At 33.7% G+C, this 19,358-nt stretch overlaps 1 protein-coding gene and 2 long non-coding RNA genes across 4 annotated transcripts; 2 read left to right on the top strand and 1 right to left on the bottom strand.

The window, feature by feature from the left end:
• The first annotated feature begins 5,559 nt into the window (after positions 1-5,559).
• On the top strand, positions 5,560-6,866 carry LOC144562284 (uncharacterized). Its single transcript, XR_013514038.1, has 3 exons — positions 5,560-5,879; positions 6,357-6,403; positions 6,507-6,866. It is a non-coding gene; the product is annotated as an uncharacterized LOC144562284 (long non-coding RNA).
• A 2,393-nt stretch (positions 6,867-9,259) lies between these two features.
• LOC144561913 (uncharacterized) lies at positions 9,260-9,592 on the bottom strand. Its single transcript, XM_078311017.1, has one exon. The coding sequence runs from the start codon at positions 9,590-9,592 to the stop codon at positions 9,260-9,262; it is 333 nt and encodes a 110-aa protein (XP_078167143.1).
• Positions 9,593-10,541: 949 nt separating this feature from the next.
• LOC144562468 (uncharacterized) lies at positions 10,542-14,035 on the top strand. Of its 2 annotated transcripts, none has more exons than XR_013514090.1 (3): positions 10,542-10,644; positions 11,357-12,823; positions 13,521-14,035. It is a non-coding gene; the product is annotated as an uncharacterized LOC144562468 (long non-coding RNA). The 2 variants fall into 2 exon arrangements; XR_013514089.1 differs by having other exon boundaries at positions 11,322-12,823.
• Positions 14,036-19,358: the final 5,323 nt, after the last annotated feature.

The following is a 19,358-nucleotide window of genomic DNA, read 5'->3' as shown; positions in this document are numbered from 1 at the left end:
AGAATAATACAGAGCCAAATCTTCTGCAAAGCATATATTATACTTTTCGGTTCACCAGATCTAAATACTTTATTGACATTTTGAAGAATATGTTCTTGGTTCTTAATTGTCTTTAATTTGGCAGAGCTTGCACTGTTGGTCAACTCTTTAAGATATGGATGAAGTATTACAGAAAGAGTGGCAACTCCTTTGTTCACAGCACAAGTATCATTCTATGTGGAATCTGCCAACTATAACAAATTGATTAGTACTTGGGTTACATGTTGTTTTCTTTAAGTTTATATGTTTCATGCCTACCCAAATTCGACTTTGCCACACATCCTTAGCTGAATTGATAGTCCATGTCAGTGCCTCAGGTCGGGGTCAGCAGTGCCATCTTACACTACTAAATCTGCAAAGACACCAAAGTTGCTTGATTAATATTAAGGGAGTTAGCAACACAATAGAGAGTAAATAATTAAGATAAGAGAGTTAACATGGCATATTTAAGTACAATCAGAGGAATTAGTGTCCCTCAAGCATATTCCAAACGCCTTTTGCCCCTTTTTTGCTAGTGGCCAACAATGTTGGCCCCTAGGGTTGGTATTGCTCTCAGAGGCATATGATCAAGCAAATTGTGCATGGCGGAATCTGCACGTCTATGTCAATGAGTACCTCAAATTTGACTATTGACCTTGGCAGTCAGCAGATATGTGCTGTCAGTGACAGCCTAGCAGTATGACTTACCCTGGTTGGATCGAAAGTTGCTACTTGCAACAAGTGTGGCAGTGGCATTATTGGGGGGTCCACTCTTATTATAAGGCGTTGTTAGGCCCCAGCTTTCATGATCTAAACAGTGACATCTATGTGTTTAGGATACAAGCCTTTTGTACCACAGCACAACTGGTTTCCCTAACAATTCTTGCAATTTAAAATACTAATGGCAGGATTATTACAAAATTAGAAGATTTTCTATTCCAATTAACTCATGATTGAAAATTCATCTCTTTGAAATTTTCTTTGGTCATGTTAGGCTTGTTGATATGGACCTTCTAGAAACAAATATGCACCAGTCCAATGTGTGTATAGACTGTAAAGTGTACATCGAGTACCAGTGAGGATTTTGTCACATGATTGATCAGTTAGCCAGTTTAGTGGCAACTTCATATCACCGTTGTAATATATTGATCGATAATTTGATAAGCAATGTCATGAAGCCATGGTCAAAAAGAAAAGTTATGTCAGGACGACATGATAAGCATCTGTGATTTACCAAACAAGATTGTATCAGTGCCATTTGTCACTTGAATTTATTTCTCTCCTCATATGTGTGTGTATAAACTTGCATTTTGTGTCATGATGGATCCTATTTTTTCTTGCATCTTAGCTTGTTTAATTAATACAGTTGAAATCCACTAATTAATTCTGGTTAGGTGCATTCTTGTGCAGTACTGGTTATAAAGATTTACCCAATTACTTTTGGTGCATTAGTTTTGTTCGTTGGTTCATATTTATTCAATCAGACTCGTGTTCCAACTATCCTCAATAGAATTTATTGTGAGCATATAACTATGAAATAGATAACTTGGTCTTGTTATCAAATATAGCTAAATATTTGTTACATTGCATCAGCTAGCATACAACTACTTTTTCAAAAAAAAAAAAAAATTGTAGTTGATTGGGAAAAAAACAGTGATCAGCTTTATGAATTTTGAACATAGTTCTTTCCCAGCTAAAGGCGGCCACGCTACAATAAGGGGCTGAGAGGTACTGCTGCATGCTTCAAAAAAGCAGCAAGGCCAGAATTTAGTGAATATAATTCTGATAGCAAAAGAAAACGTTGGATATTCAAATCTATATCTTACTGAGCTACAATGGCATGCCATGAATAATTACGTAATTATACTCGTCATCCCATAGAAATAGTTATGACAGTAAAAAAAATTGATTTCGGATGCTAGCACCCACCTACAGAACAACGAAATTAAGGATTGCAATGTTGTCATCCATTCTGTTGATTGGCTTGGAGTTGATTTAAAATTTAAGGTTTCAGAATGGAATCATCACATATGAGTGCTCTTCCCATCCAAATATCGGAACAAGTTTAACCAAATACCAAAAGAAATTATAATTCGGCAAATTTACTTATCATAGAGGTCCTTCCTCAAGCCTCATATTTCATAAAAGGTGTCAAAATTCCACAAAAATTGATAATTTATGTATGCATCATGCCAGTAAATAAACAGGTTAGATAATTCAAGTCGAAAAGATAAAATTTTGCAGGCATCTATATTGATTCGGGCTGGAAATGTAATTTACTCTAGAAAGTGCTAATAATTTTTTCTCTTCTCCAAATTGTTTCTACCACCCCAATTTTTTTTTACTTTTGCTCTTCCTTTTATCCTTCTCCCTGATTTGCATTTCTTCTGTCTGAATGCTTATTCTCATTCTCATTCTCATTCTCAGTCTCCTTTGCAATATTACAGATTAGTGCGAAGCATGAAATTGATCAAAACCGAGTATGCCCATTAATTTCTCGTTTGAGAATTGGGCGAGTTATAATCAATGAAGTTTAAGATCTAGATAATTAGTATATCATCATACGAGATCTATGAAGTCAGTCATATATGAAATGAAAATTTAATTTCTGCAAGGGAATTGATATATAAAATTAGTCAGAAATAAGAGCCCCTAAGATTAGCCAAGGAGATTGCCCATGAAGCACCACTCTGGAAAAATAATCCCTTATTTTAACCGAGAAAGAGGTTACAGGCAAATCATCCTTGGCTATCTGAAGTGACTCTTATTAGTGTTTTGAAGCTCAATCTTTTCTGTTATTTTCTTCAAATGTAATTTATGGAATAGATCGTGGTATAAAATGGTATTAACACGAGCAACTCAGAATAGCCAAGGAGACTGCCTGCGGGACCGTTTCAATATGTCCTTCAGTACTGCTGTATTGAAAACTATAAAAAAAACTTCACAGGCTACTCATCCTTGGCTATCTGAGATCACTCATGTTAGTTCAGGAGGGTTGATTCAATTACTCAAATCCAGTGCACATATATATAGTGTATAAAGGCGAATAATTAGATGGACCAAATCTTTTGTATAGTATATATTATATGTTTTGGTTTCACTAGATCTACACACTTTATTGACAATCTGAAGAATATGTTCTTGTTTCCTCTTTTTATTTGACAGTTGCCCTAGTGTTGTTGGTCAACTCTCAAGAGTCAAGATCCAGGATTTATAAGTGAGAGATTGGAATTTTCCTTTCTTCAGAAAAAAAAAGCATTATTCTTAGGAAAACCTACCAATTGTAGCAAAGTGATTTCTTTTTCGGTTTCAAGTTATTCTAAATTTTTATAAGTATCTTTACAGTTACCTGTTCTACTCTTACATGCAGTATTGACCAAGTTAACCATCCTTGTCAGCAACATCCACATCAGCCTCTTCGCCTTATAATACCAAACCTAATGAGCTATGGCTAGTTAATAATCCTTGTTTGAACGCATACTGAACGACATAAAAAGATTAACTAAACGAAGGGAAAAATAAACGTACCACGTTTAACTACCACGAGTGGAAAGAATCTGTGAAGCATTTTGACAAACACCTTGTGTGCATTGAAAGTACTGGCAGCAGCACAAAAATACACAATCAATAGCGACGGACGATGGTGGCATGTGGCATGTGGCATATATCTGATCAAGCACTGGATAAAGGGACCCACACTTGTACGTCAGTCTAAAGCTTAAATTTGAGAAATCGACGTTGGGCAGTTACGACAGGAATTCACATCCTCTCCAATACCTGATAAGGGAATCTTTTACAATTACTAGATCTGAACCGTACTTTTTAACTTGGCACGAATCTCAAAGCCAAAAAATGGGGCCCCCTATAGTGACCCTAATCCCAAGCCGGTTGAGATTTAATCTCAAACCGTAAAGTAAGTGATCCTCTGCAATAATTGTGCAATACCTGAGAGGATACGGGTTCGTTACGACAGAGGCGGCTTTGCAATGGTCTGGCCTGATTGGAGTAAAAGTTGCAAAAAGAGGTAGAAGACTAGAAGCGGCGTTATATTTGCTTGACCCAATTTTACTGGGCCGTAATTAGACCCGTGGGCTCTAGGAGTCGGGCCCAAACAGAGAATTGATAATGTACTTTACAAAAACGCCTTTCAGAGTCCTTCAAAGAGTTCAGAAGCATACGAATCCGGTTCTCTTATAGGACCTCATAATTTGAGTTTGAATCCGGACCGTCCGATTAAAATTTCCGCGAATATTAAAAGGATCTTCAGAATGCTATTTCAGACCGAATTGGTCTGAAATAGGGGTGTTCAGACGGTCAATTCGGTTAAAATCAAATTAAAATTAGCAAATCAAATTTTTCTTAGGTTTTTAAAATTAGAATTGAACCAAACTAATTAAATTTATAAATCGATTAAGAACCGAATCAAACAAACCGAAATAAATTTCAGTTTGTTCAAACCAAAGTAAATTTATTGATGTCATTAGTAATGAAAATTACACATATTCATAGACAAGTTGTTCAAGTACTTACAAAATATGTAGATATTCTAAAATATTTAAACTAAAAAAAAAAAAAAAAAACAATGCTTGAACCAAACATAATATAAACTATACTTGAACAATATAATTCGGTCGGTTCGGTTTAGTCGGTTTTAAAAAGTCTAAACCGAGCCGATACATTTAAACCGAAATAATTCAAAAATTCAACCGAACCGATCCATTTGAATCGAAAAACTGAACCATTTAAACCAAAAAATTTCAGTTCGGTAGAAAACCGAACCATTTGAACACCCTAGTCTGAAATATGACCAGACCGTCCGGATCCAAACTTAAAGTTTGAGTTATTTTAGACAATCTGGACCCAAAGTATATATGGTAGCAATCTGAGATAATATGATGTAGCCTAAAAATTATTGGAAATATTACTCCTATTATATAAGAGACATTCGAGAATATTTAAATCATCTCATATGCATTTAATAGTGAATCATTATTAGAATTATTGTCACAGACTATATATAATTTGATGTTGGTTGTAAAAAAAAAAAAAGTTTAGGAACATATTTGTCACAAATCATTAGTTTCCATGACATTACCTTTTTTCAAAAAAAAAAAAAAAAAAGTAGAGAAGAAAATAATATTTGTAAATTTATTGAAGTCCGTTATATCTTATCATAAAAATATGATTATACATAACGGGTAATGCATATAGCAACTTTAGAATAACTTTATACTCTAGATTAAAGGCCATGCCTGAGAATCCCTTTTTTTATATATATAAGAAGAAGAGGTATTGATTCTCCAATATACACAATAAAGATATAATTGTAAGGGAAAATTTTTTATTTGCCACTCCAAAACTTGAAAATTAGTTATTTGCCATCCTAAAACTTAAAATTAGTTATTTGCCACTCCAAAGTTATTAAATTAAGCTAATTGCCACAAGTATACACTAAATTCAGATTTTTGATTTAAATAATTCTGAAAATTAGCGTATAAAAAACCGTATTTTAGTATTTTCAATGTTACCGTTCAATTTCAATTGAACAGATCTAATTTGGATCGGAAGCTAAACAGATCAGATCCCTTCTTCGCCTCTCTTCTTCTTCAACAATTGAACAGATCCCTTCTCTGAAACTCTTCGCCTCTCTTCTTCTTCGCTAAACAGATCCCCCACTTCTTCGCCTCTCTTCTCCAGCGAGCCTCTCTTCTTCTTCGCTAAACAGTTTCGCGGATTGCCTCTCTTCTTCGACAATTGAACTGAACCGCTCTCGACGCCCACTTCTCCAGCGAGAACCGCTCCTCTCCATCAACAGCGAGATCCCCTTCCCCTTCCGTCGAGCCAATCCGCTACTGTAGAGTGTAAGAATCTCGACTTCAATTTAGAATTTGTTTTTGCTTCCTCTTTTTCTCGTGAAATTGTCTGAGTTCTGAGATTCTAGTATTCTGGTATTGAACTGAGTTCTGAGATTCGTGCAGATGATGCCGTATTTTGGTGAGTTATTTTCCTTTGTTGACCTATACTTAATTGAGTTTATCCTTTAATTTTCTTCCTCTTTACGGGTGAGTTATTTTGGGAGGAATCACGGGTCAGGGGTGAAGGGGTCTACCTCCTGTTAACTTTATCTAATGGAATAATCTGGTTATACCAACGACTGGTACGTCCAAGGACTCTGACAATATAATTTACAGATTTAGGCCTTTCTCTACTTGTATGATAGCCTCAGCTCAACTATATATATGACATAATGAAATTATGGATCTCTTATTTAAGTTTAAGTTTCATCTGGTTGGGACTTTCCATTGAATTCCCATTTTGGATTTTTTGTGTTGGTGCAGAATAAGGATTGAAGACTTGAATTAGTACCACTTGTGCTACTCTCAGGGTCAGTTCTGTAATCAAATGTAGCACTCATTTCATGCATTTTAGACATTTATGCTGCACTCATTTCATGCATTTTAGACATTTATTTTCTGGTTTTGACACAGTGGAGTGTTGTCGAGCATGTGGTATCGGACGTTCGTAGAAATGAAGCTCGATATGATGTTGAGATGGGAGAATGGAAGAAACACAACTCTCGTCTTATTAAATTAGCGGAGAAGATTAAATTTCTCGTTGCTTTAAATGTCTTTGTGATGACTGTTGTTTTAATTGTAATGATATGCAAGTAGTGATGATATTTTAATGTTAGATTTTTAGTAATGAAGATGATATTTTAATGTTAGATTTTTAGTAATGAAGATGATCTTTAGTGTTAGGTTATAATTTAGGGTTATGTTTTAATTTTAGATATTTTGTTGAATTTGTTTTGTAAGAATGATGATATTTGAAAGCTATTTTGATGCTAATTTTAGCTATCTTGTTGATGCTAATTTAATTGTAGCTAATTTGATGCTATGCCTTTCGTTTATGAAGCCCTGTTGTAGTGTAAAAGATAGATAATAGAAGTTTTGCATCAAATTGCTTTCTCAGTTGCATCAGATTTATAGTTAGTCTCTTTAAATAGAGTCAATTTATTTAAAAAAAGTAAATTATTTTCTCTATGGTCCTAGAAGAACTGATAATGAAATCCAAAGAGAAAATACACGGAATTCTACATTTATTCGTGTTTGTCAAGAACATACATGGAATTGTCACTAGAAGAACTGATAATGAAATCCAAAGAGAAACAAAAACACCATTTTCACATAAACAAGAATTAATTGTGTATATATGGAACATTCGTCCTAAACAAAACCAAGAAAAAATAATTTTGAGTGGTATGCATCAGATTGGAAAGATGTGAATTTGGTCAAACATTCAATGAAGCTTTGTCGAACTTATTATTCACTTGAACTTATTATTCAGCCTACTCTTGGTCTTAGGTGGTCTTCCTTGTTCTCTTCCTGCACACAATAAAATCCAACTTATTATTCACTTGAACAGTGATTGACACAATAACAACAAATGTACTAATAAATCAGTTTATATGAACCCTAAACATACATTTCACTTCGGTTTTCATTAGTACGTGCTCCACTACTTTCTTCTTTTTCAAATTTAGAGTTTAGAGTTTATTGTCTAGGAATTACAATATTAATTTGTTTTTCTTCCCAGGATAAGACAGTGCATTTAACCCTGCTGCTTAATTCGAATTTATCAGTGGGAGTACAAGGCAATAGATATCCCAAGTACAAAAACCCAAAACATATACATATACATATACATAATTCGAATATACATATTTGACTGACAATCTCTATGGTTCAGTGATCAAAATTATTGAGATAGCATACACATATATGTCCCTGACGTTTATATATGCAGGACAATAAAAGAAAATTTGATGATAAAGAGCATACACATATATGTCCCTGACGCCTTAAAATTAGTTGATTTGACTCACAAATTATATATGCAGGACAAGAAAAGAAAATTTTCGTTTGATGTTTTACTTTAATTCTTCAAGAAAATTATAGCTGCATAGAGTACCTGTGATCTGATGAAAAACGGAGCTCGCCTTCCAATGAGAAAACGCAATTCGTTTTGTTTTTCCACAGCCGCAGGTTCATGGGGCGGGCAGAGGTGAGAGGGAGGTGCGGAGGAGAGAGGGGGGTGCGGAGGAAAGAGGCGGGCGGAGAAGAGAGGGGGCTGCTTAAGTTTGGAAACCGACGGACTAGATTCAGTATTTCATCTAATCTTGAGCAGGGGTATTTTGGTCAATATTATAATTTGTTGAATTTTTAGAATAATTTAAATCAAAAATCTGAATTTAGTGTATACTTGTGGCAATTAGCTTAATTTAGTAACTTTGGGGTGACAAATAACTAATTTTAAGTTTTAGAGTGGCAAATAACTAATTTTCAAGTTTTGGAGTGGCAAATAAAAAATTTTCCCTAATTGTAATGGCAAGAACCAAAATCTATTGTCAAATTGTCATTGGTCCATTCATTTTTGTCTCAAAGCATTTTAGCATTTTAACCATTTTTGGAACCGCATACATAGGAACATTTAGTATTTATTTTTCAAAACAAAATTTCATATAATTATAGTCCTTGAATAGGTTAGATCAATGTCATAGATTTGTTATGTTTTCCTCTTGAGGTGAAAAAGGAATTGATCCAATTTAAAAACAATTAAGAGCTAATGTGTGCAAACAATAACAACAACCAAACTTCTAGTCCTAAATAAGTTGGAGTAGACTAGAAATAAAACCCAATCATAATCATAAAATCAAGATAAGTAGTAGTAAGTAGTAATAGTAACAGTAACAGTAGGCATACTAATAGTAATACTGGTATCAATAATAATAGTAATAATACTAATAGTAATACTAACTATATATTACCTAAACTATCAATTTAGGAGTCAAAATCCTAAGTTTACATCCTTGACTTCAAATTACTAGTCCTATGATACTACCTCTAAATAATTCCTAACTACTACTAGGTCATGGTTCTGGTATATGGATCGCTAGCTTTCACACGCTCCTGTCCGAAGCCCACTCCTTAAATATATTCTACTCCTTCAAGTCCATTTTTACTGCTTCGTCTTATGTCAATCGTGGCCGACCTCTGCCTCTCCTTGTCTTTTCGATACACCTTATAATTCCAATACGCACCGGTGCTTCAGGAGGCCTCCATTGGAGATGTCCAAACCATCTCAAGCGGTGTTGGACGATCTTATCTTCAATCGGTGCTACTCCAAGTCTGTCACGTATATCATCATTTCTAATGCAGTTATATCTTGTATGACCACAGCTCTACTGCAACATACGCATCTCTGCTACACTTATCTTCTGAATGTGTTGTTTTTTCGTAGCCCAACATTCTGCACCATACAAAATCGCAGGTCTAATTGTCATCCTATGGAACTTGCCTTTGAGCTTTTGTGAGACTTTTCTATCATATAGGATGCCAGATGCCTGTTGCCATTTGATCCACCCCGCTCGTATCCTATGGCTAACATATTCATCAATCTCACCATCACTCTGCAACATCAACTCCAAATATCGAAAGGTGTCCTTCTTAGGCACTACTTGTCCAGCCAAAGTGACATCTCTATCATCTGACCTGACACCGTTGAACTTGCACATACTCGGGTTTAATCCTACTAAGTCTAAAACTCTTCGATTCTAAAGTTTGTCTCCACAACTCTAGTTGCCTATTAATTCCTATCATACTCTCGTCGATTAGCACCACGTCATCAGCAAAGAATATACACCAAGGAATCTCTTATTGTACATCTCTTGTAACTTCGTCCACCACTAAGACAAAAATGTAGGGGACAATATTAATTTTATGGCCCATCAACATTGTACTCTAGGTATTAGACATTTTTAACAAGATATCATACAAGAATAAATTTTTGAATGAGTCTCCCACAGTACAGTACTGTGCATAGCGCATATATATATTATGTAGTATGATTAAGATTTTATTTTAAAAAATTTAATAGTCAATCTGGACCGCTCAACATAATATACATATGAAAATATATTTGTAGATCAAATTTTATATTTCTTAGAATTCCTTTTTATTTTTTCAAATAAATAGAACATCCCGAATTTTTTATTCATATCCTCATCTGAAATTTTTATTCATATCAGAAAAAAAAAAAAAGTCCAAAGTTGCACTCGATTTTTCAAAAATTCTAGAAATACCCATGCATCTGTTTTTTTCAATAGTAGTCATAACAACTGCTGGAAAAATTAACTGTAGGATATTATTTTGAAATTTTCAGGATATTTTGTTATATTTTTGTTATATGATTTTACATAACATATTAACCTGATTTAAAGATTCTAGACTATTTGAAAATAGTGATTTTCTATAAATCTTAAAGAAAATGGTTAAAAAAAATTAAAAATTAAATTTTTAATTACAAAATTTGTATGAAAATCATGTTAAAAAGGGTTAGACCGTTTGTTTAAATTTTAATAAATGAAGATATTAATCTGGAGTACGGTCCAACATGTGCTATGTATAGAATCATCACTCTCAATTTTATTCTCTCCAAATGAAAACACCATTGGCTAATGGCTACCCTCTTTCACAAATTACTACCTAATCAGTAATCACTACAAAATCGAACAAAATTTGCGCAAAGCAATTCCTAAAATGCTTTCGTTACGATCTCCTTTAATAGGTGCTCAAACTGTACTTTTTTTTTCTTTATTCATCTTATCTGGAATTAAATTGCATTTGGGGGCATAAATTAGGATTACTCAAGTCTTAATCAACTTCAAAAAAATTGATAGCATTGAAGTGGTACCATTCCATACCTCTGTCTTGTTGCTTCTCAATACCAGATTTGGCAGTATTAGGTGTTCAATTCGACCAGAACCTAACTTAGGGTTACATATCAGAATATATTCCTATTGGACAGCCAAAAATGAAAAATGGAAAGAAGCAATTAACTTTTTCAAAAGGTTGCCATGAGGCAGATTTGAATTCGTTCATTTCTACTTTACAAGCAAATTAGATTTCTCCTATCTGCACTCTCTCTGGTTATATATAGGTGCATGCCATTGCCAGTACATGATAGAAGCAAACCAACTTACATTATTAGATATGTAATAAGAGTCTGATCTTTGGTAGCCAAGGATGACTTGCCTGTAACTATTTAGGAGGTTTGTGCCAAGGATTTTTTATATCCTGCTAATGTTTTGTCAGATTGATTTTGTTTGGAAGGAAGATTAATTCTTTGTTTTAAAACCAGAAAGGTAATTTGACCGATATATGTTAAATTAAATAGATCTCTTGAACTCAAAATGGATAAAAAAATATCATAAAATTTTTTTAGTTCATACTGTGTTTTCTCAGATGAAATGAATAGGCAAGCTCTTTTGGTTTGATAGGCAATCTCCTTGGCTAATCTAAGTGGCTCTCATTTACGATCCTCATGTAGAGAACCAAATTTCATGCATGGACCAATGATACCAATGAACATGTCACAGTTATTTTGCAACCGGGATGATGACATTGCATTATAGCCTGCTTGATTACTGTATCAGGTACAGGGATGTGAAACTCTCGCTCTGTTGTACACCATTTGTGCAATGTAAGTCTATTGTGAATAATAATTAATGTTTAATTAGGTATACACTCATTTCTTATAATTATTTTTTTTCATTTTTTAACTGAGAAATGCATAAATTTTCTACAGTAAAATATAAAGAGATTTTCAAACAAAAGAATCTTTTATGTAGATAACTCCAAACGAACCACTATATCTTCAGTACATCTCACGAAGTGCATGCGTTGCTCGATAATTCCAAAGCTGTTATCTAGCATTTATTAGCATTTAATTAATAAGATGCGCTATAAAGTGATAGTGACAAAAATTTAATGGCAGGAAAGGCAATTAGTAAAATTTGAAATTACTTCTGTTGTCTTCTAAAATCAATTTATGTTTTTTTAGTGTGTGTGTGTATGTTGTGTAGCTGTTGATTCCCCCTTTCATATCTTAATTTCTCTATTATTGTGGGACTCAGTTCAATTGGATGGGATCACTTGAAAATGAACTTATTTGACAATTTTGACAATATTTCTTAAATAAAAAAATAACACTAAAAAAAATTTAGGTTTGTTCATGGACATATAAATAGCCTACCAATGAAGTTTCACAAATATGAATATTTATTTTTATAGGATCGTTAAAACCTGGCCATTTGAAAAAATAAATGATCTGATGAAAATGGTAAACAAATATACCAAATTGCACCAATTTTCAACATGAATTACATAAGTACTATATAGATCATGCTTGAAATGTTAGATTTCGAATTTAAACATTATTTTTCATTATTGTTGATATTGTCAACTCAACATAATCATATTTCCAAATATTATATCTATACCTCTTTTCATGCTAATATTGGACTAGTTTGAGAGTTTTTTTTCTTAATATAGATATTTTCTTACAAAATACAAGTTTGATAAATTTTATTTCATAAATATTTATTCAAACACATCTCAAATCTTAATTGCAGTCAACGACCTTATCGTGCTAATTGAACTCTTGCGGAAAGAGTTAAATGTACAATATATATTGGCAATAACGCACACTTGTATCATTTAATTCATGCACCGAAGATTATTTTTATTTTTGTTGACTACTTTGACTCAATTATCCTTAAAAAGCCCACCTCTCTTCATAATTTTTCCATTACATTTTATACCATTGCATCTATTCCTTACATTCAAAGATGCCATCTCTGCAAAAGGTCAAGATTGAAGATGATTACTCCAGGAAATACATCTATGAGTCCAAAGTACCGCCTCAGCCTTGCAAGAAGGTTAAACTACATGGGCAATTTTTTGTGGTAATCCTCAATTTCTTTTAATTAGTTATTGTATACTATTTTGAATATCCTTCTTTTACTGATTTTGAGGCAATGGATGTAAAACAAGGATTATCACTGTTTCATTTTCTATGTTTTAACCAAACAGTCCTTGCATTTTTTCATCACTATTTCCTGATTTTAGTTAGTGCCAGCATGTCAGTGCTGTCAGGTTCATTCGCAATGTCTGTCAGAATTTGTTTTGTTTTGGTACAGTAACTCGCTATACAAATTCCCCAATGGCATTTTGATTCTCTGTCAGTAGTTATCATTCTCATTTGAAGACCATAAAATTTGTAGCTCGTTTGGTAAACAATTATGTGGTTGAAAAATCAATATATACAACTTTTTAAAAGGGAATCACATCGTTAACTTCTTTGATCTCATTATTTCTTACAGATTGAAAATAAAGTTTTAAAACTTTTGACAGAATAAAATTAAAATGTGAATTGCAAAACCAAAGTAGTTCTACCTAGTTATCTCAGATTAAACCTGCTAACACTTCCACTAACTTGGGAAAGAGTTGCACATTTCATATAAAATTTATGTCATTTTATGATGGATATTCATTACGATATAGGGGCATTTTTATGTTCTGATTTAAATCAAACTGTACTTGTAATAAATTATCCTAGGAAGAGCTCCCAATTGAACCACAAAAAAATCAATTAATATGCAGAAACAGGAGGCCATGGATGTCAAGGGACCTTGTGGCTATGTAATTGGAGAGAGCTCCAATACTGTGACTGGCGGGAAAATCAAGCTGGCAGGTGATTTTCCCCAAAAGCCGAAGCTAGAACCTGAGTGTGAGTTATTTTTCTCGCACCCTATATTGGTTGGTTGCAGGGCTTGTTACAGGTACACAGTGCAATCCAACAACGTGTGTTATTTCTGTCATCGAAAAACCCGTACCGTTGAAGAGCTCAGCAGAGAATGAAGAGGGTGTGTATTTGTTTTTTTTTTTTCTGTTAGTTGGTTCAGTCGAGTATTTTCTTTTAGTTTTCTTTTTCATTGCATCTTCGGATCCAGGTCGTTTAGGTTATTGAGTTTTTGCTATGTTTGGTAACATAGCAAGACTGGTTTTCTGAGTTGTTGTTGTCTATGATGGTATTATGTTGAACAATTGATGTGATTGCTTTTGTGTTCTTGTATTCAGAATATCAGACTCTGTGATGTTTAGTGATTAAAGAGTTAATGGAGTTTGTGTTTTTTCTTTTTTTTAAAGAGCTTTATGGATATGTCATGGCTGATAGTTTTTAAAGTATCTGTGACAATCACTTGATTATAGGACCTTAAGAAAAAGAGAGAAAAAAAAAAAAAAAAAAAAAAAGGCCCTCATTGCAAGTAAACGAACCAGCAAGTCAATTAAAAAACAAACTGGGTGATTCCATTCAATTGGAAATCAACATTAATATGTTTCTTGAGTTCTATATAATTTTATTTTGGTCAATTCTGGAGTAGTGAAGGAAAACATGACATGATGCGATTAACACGCTACGTCACAGTATGTGACCAAAAATATTTTTTACGTAACATGAAATAACTAAAATAGTGAAAGATAGTCACATTGTGACTACATGTGACATGATTGATTGTACTTAATTAATTTTTTCATATTTTAAGTTCATAGAAAAAAAAAAGATGCTAAAAAGTTAGGAAAACATTGTAAAGTAAATTAAAATAAAGAAATGATGTTAGAAAAATTGGTTACGTAGTGTGTGATGTGATATCATACATCACGTAACACATCACTCAATACAAATCACGTCACGTAATTAACATACGTACCGTGATATACCTGTAACGTGAACTAATAACAACATGATTAATTTCTGAAGTGGGGACTAAACACCAAATAATCTTTTTTTAGCAAGATTGAAATGATTAAAACAAGATAGCTATGTTATTCCAGAACTTCGTATACGCGCCTGTATGCGTATTGAATACTTAACCCGTTGTCGATAGCTGTGTGATACTCGTACAATATGTATTGAAGTATATCCTGTTATTTTGACAACGTTTACTGCTGACTATGGTAAATGGAAAATGGTACATGTACTTAGCATATCCACGCACAAAAGAGCTCAAAAAAATTCCTCGACTTGTATCTTTATCTAGGTCGTTTAACCAAACATTATTTATGCATATATTTTTACAAAATTGAAATTCAGATATTTGGATTTTTTTTTTTGTCAGGTGTATTATTATTTGTTAAAAGGAGAAAAAAGTATTGTCAGAATTTTCAAAATAAATATATTTTTATGTATGGATATAGAAAATAAACATATATAAACGTATCAAATACAATTGCGATGTGTACATATTGCTTTTCTGAAATACACCTCAAACCAAAATGAAAAGTAACATATTATTGGGTCATATATAATACCATTAAAATTGAAACTGTAAAATATTTTGGTATGTTTGAATGAAATGAGAATAGCTAGAATAGAGGGTTATTTTAGAATAGGAGTTATTCGGAATAGCAATGTGCATCCAAACAATATTTTTGCTATTCGAAATAGTTAGAATAGATGCTATTTTCTATTTCTTGTAAATGTTAGAATAACTACTATTCGAAAGTGTGAAGAGAGAGAAAAAAATATTTTATTCTTGGATTTCCGTTAACACAGCCCCGAAATTATAAAATTGACACCACTTTTGTTATCTCCACGTCGTGACAATTCATTTGAGACCCCACTTGCTTATCTTTCATCTTAATTAGTATCTTGTTAACACTATTCTTTATAGTTTACAGCTATTCACTATTCTAAATTTACAATCCAAACAACATTTTTATTAATCCAAATAGCACTATTTTTATACTAATCTGAAAATTACTATTTATTTTCTATTCTCATTTGCTATTCTTAAATTTCACTATTCTAGCTATTTTAACTTCCATCCAAACGTACCCAAAGCAAGTGAAAGGCCTGCTAGGGATCATGATATTGACACTGCTATTTTTTTATTAACACAATATTTTCAAATAATTTGAATGTATGGATTATTTTAATTATCTTTTAATGTCTTTTCAGCTATCATATCTTTTCACAATGTAATTATGTTGTGACCATTTATTACCATATATTTTCCTCTCCTTTTTTCATTGTGCATTGAATATTAATTTCTTACAAGAGCGTATAACAACAACAACTTAACAAAAAAGAAGAAAATTAATGAGCAATCGTCAACCTGGACGGACTGTTTTCAAAATGATATTGAGGAAGTTTTATGAATATTTTATCAACTTAAGTTTAGAGCAGATAATTTATTAATTTTAACAATGATCAATATAAATTTTGTATTATAGTGTTAGGTTATATATACTGTTATTTTTAGTTATTTTTTATCATAAGTGGTCTGTCAAGATTATTCATAATATAATTCACATTTAGTATAGTTTTTTTAATCAATGCATGTTCAATTTATATAAGTAATCATGACAATTTTTAGTGATTCTGTTACGTTACGAAATTTTTACAATTAAATTAAAATGATTTAAAAGAAAGAATCAAGTTAATTGTGTTAATAAAATGGAAGTTTAAACCTTAATTAAGGTTTCCCTAAATAAGTAAGTTAATTGTGAATTGAAATCGCGTCGAAATTTCGAGATTTCGGAACTTTATAGGCTCAGTGCGGATGGGGTCCATCCGCAGTGCGGGTAAGGGTCCATCCGCACTCATGAAATTCTGTGTTGGTCCAAAATCGGCTAAGTACTGAGTGCGGATGGGGTCCATCCGCAGTGCGGGTAAGGGTCCATCCGCAGTGCGGGTAAGGGTCCATCCGCAGTGCGGGTAAGGGTCCATCCGCAGTGCGGGTGGGGTTCATCCGCACTAGGCTCGGATTTTTCTTGAATTTGGTCTGAAAACTTTCTAAGTATCGAGTGCGGATCAAGCCACCCGCAGTGCGGATGGGGGCATCCGCATTCAGGGTAATTTTTGCCCTAAAACTCAAATCAAAGCTTCTCTCTCTCTCTCTCTTCCATCATTTCCCCATTTTTAAGTTATTTTCGTCCAAGAGAGAAGGAAAAGAGCCCGTGAGTTTCCATTTCTTTCAGACTCCCGATTGTTGCGAGAAATCGAGTCTGGAACCGAGAAAGCAGCCGAGGATCTCTCCGAACCCTTCTATTTGGTATTTCTTTCTCTCCTTTTTGCTTTCGAAACCTCGAATTTTCTCGATTTCTCAGATTCTCGTTTTAAACCCGAGATTTTTGTTCGAATTGCTCGAGGACTAGTTCCTCTACACTTCTTACTAGTTTGTTTGTCAATCTTTTTCCCGATTTCTTCCGATTTGTGAAATCTGATTTCTAGGGTTTCGTGCCAAAATTGAAAGTTGGCATAATCGTGATTTGATTTCTGTAACCCGACCAATTAGACTTGTAATCGGTAGGGTTGCCTCCTGATCGTGAATTTTTAGAACATTTAACGGCTGATTTGAGGTTTTGACCAAATTAGGGTTAACCAAACGGTGAATCGAATTGATCCGAGAACCAAAGTAGTGAAACGGTGATTGATGGTTACCAAAGTGAAATAGTATAAGGCTAGAGGGCCTAGATGGAATTGTGTACCGTTATGTGAGATTTTGGTAAAGAAAGAACCGAAAAGAATCGATACCAAAACATAAGAATTGATTTAGGACTGTACAAACCCTAAGTAAACGTATGGACCACTGAATCCAAATTAAACCAAGTATACGTATAATATAGGTGTAGGCTCGGTCGAGCAAGAACTTGCGAGACAATACGAGACGTCCGATCCTTAAATTAAGCGGTACGCTCGTCATACTAAGGTGCGGGATTCTTGGACTTGTTTGATACTTTATTTTCAGGAATTAAACTGTGTATTCGTTTTGTCATGTTGAATATCATTGATTGCATCATTGAATTGTGTAGAGCATTTGCATAGCCCAATCAAATTAAACTCGAATTGATCTGAATTGAATGATTTGCATGCTGGTATGGTTATAGGTTATGTTGATCTATTGTGATCTGATCTTGATTGAAAGTCACCACGTTGGATTGAATATGTGAATGTATGTGAATGGATTTACGAAGTTAAGCACTTGGATCCAATGAATTTGCCAAGTCGGGCTGTATGCTGACTTGGATTCCCAGGATCCTAAATGGCCTTAGGTGAACGGCCCTCGATATTCCCAGTACCGGTTGGGACGAGGGAGGGTGATTATGTTATGAGATGTGTGATTGGAAATCGTGGTTGACTTGTGTAACGTCTATGGCTCGGTAGCATTTTCCTACGTGTTAATGCATTTGAACGGTCGATTGAATATGACGAATATTGGAAACGATTCTAAAGTGGATTTTCTTTACATGATTTGAACCAGACCTTAATAAACTGTTAAGCCAAGCGGTTGCAGATGGGTGTCAGATAAAGGGTCCAGCGGTTGGCCATCTGTAGGTGTCAGTAACCCTACAGATGTGGGTTTGATAAAGGTTCAGCTCGAAAGAACATCTGTAATTGCTACAAGCCCTACTGAACTGAGTTAGGAATCGAGTTAAGCCAAAATATATGTTGTGTTTGAGATTCATCTTGGAAATTCCGTAAACTGTGTTTCAGGTTGATTAACTGTTGTCGAGTAGTGGCATTCTGTTATTTATGTTTTCTTATATAACTGTTTGCATTGTTGTTGTTTGGGTTTCATTATTGAATATAGAGTTTGATTGCAAGTCCAATAATTCAAATGTGGGAAATTCGCACTGAGAATTTATTCTCACCCCCACCTTCCCCGTTATTTTACAGGTATTGGTGCGACTGATTCCGGAGAGGCACGAGAGTAGTAGGCCTTAGTAGCTTACCAGTATATGACCCTAGATATCTTTTGTTGTATAGATTTAGGGTAGGCCTCGTGGTTGGTATCCGGATGAGATACTTTTGTTGTATTATATGCTGACCAGACTGTGTACTCTGATATATATATTAGAAACTTGTTTGAATTGCTTGTTGTTTGGTTTGAAATGTGAGTAGCCTTGTAAGCATACACGGCGTTGTATGCTTACGGTGGGGGACTGTTACGACCCGTGGCCGCGGGGTGTGACAGATTCTCAACAAAACCTTGTAGAGCTGGACAAAATAAATCAACATGTTATTTGATAGATTTTAGTAGTATAAAAAAATTTATATAAAAAATGTAAAATATATGACGAGATAGAAATAACAAATACGAACAGAATATTAATTTTTTTTTATAAACTTAACTTTTAAAGAAAGAAAAATCTAATAATGTATGAGAGAGGAGTGGGTGACTTTTAAAAAAAAATTATAAAGGATAAAATTTCATATATTTAGTATTAATTTGTTTGAAGGTGTTGTGTTAGTAAATAAATTAGTGGTGTCAATAAATGCAATCGGAGAGCATTAATGAAAATAGAAATAAGAGGCAATCACACACATATAGGATCCCTATGCCATGCATTATCTAATTTTATAATTTGATCTGATGTAAATATGTAATAGACCCGTCGCTGTCAGAACAGATTAATCTACTCAATGAGAAATAA

This window comes from Carex rostrata, chromosome 11, assembly GCF_964058835.1.
Source record: "Carex rostrata chromosome 11, lpCarRost1.2, whole genome shotgun sequence".
Classification (NCBI taxonomy): Eukaryota; Viridiplantae; Streptophyta; class Magnoliopsida; order Poales; family Cyperaceae; genus Carex; species Carex rostrata.
The sequence above is the reverse complement of the archived record's forward strand: the minus strand, read 5'-3'. Positions and strand labels throughout refer to the sequence as shown.

Bases quoted from the DNA above. Each gene is read 5' to 3' on its own strand.
- LOC144561913 (XM_078311017.1), bottom strand. From the start codon at position 9,592: ATGTGCAAGTTCAACGGTGTCAGGTCAGATGATAGAGATGTCACTTTG.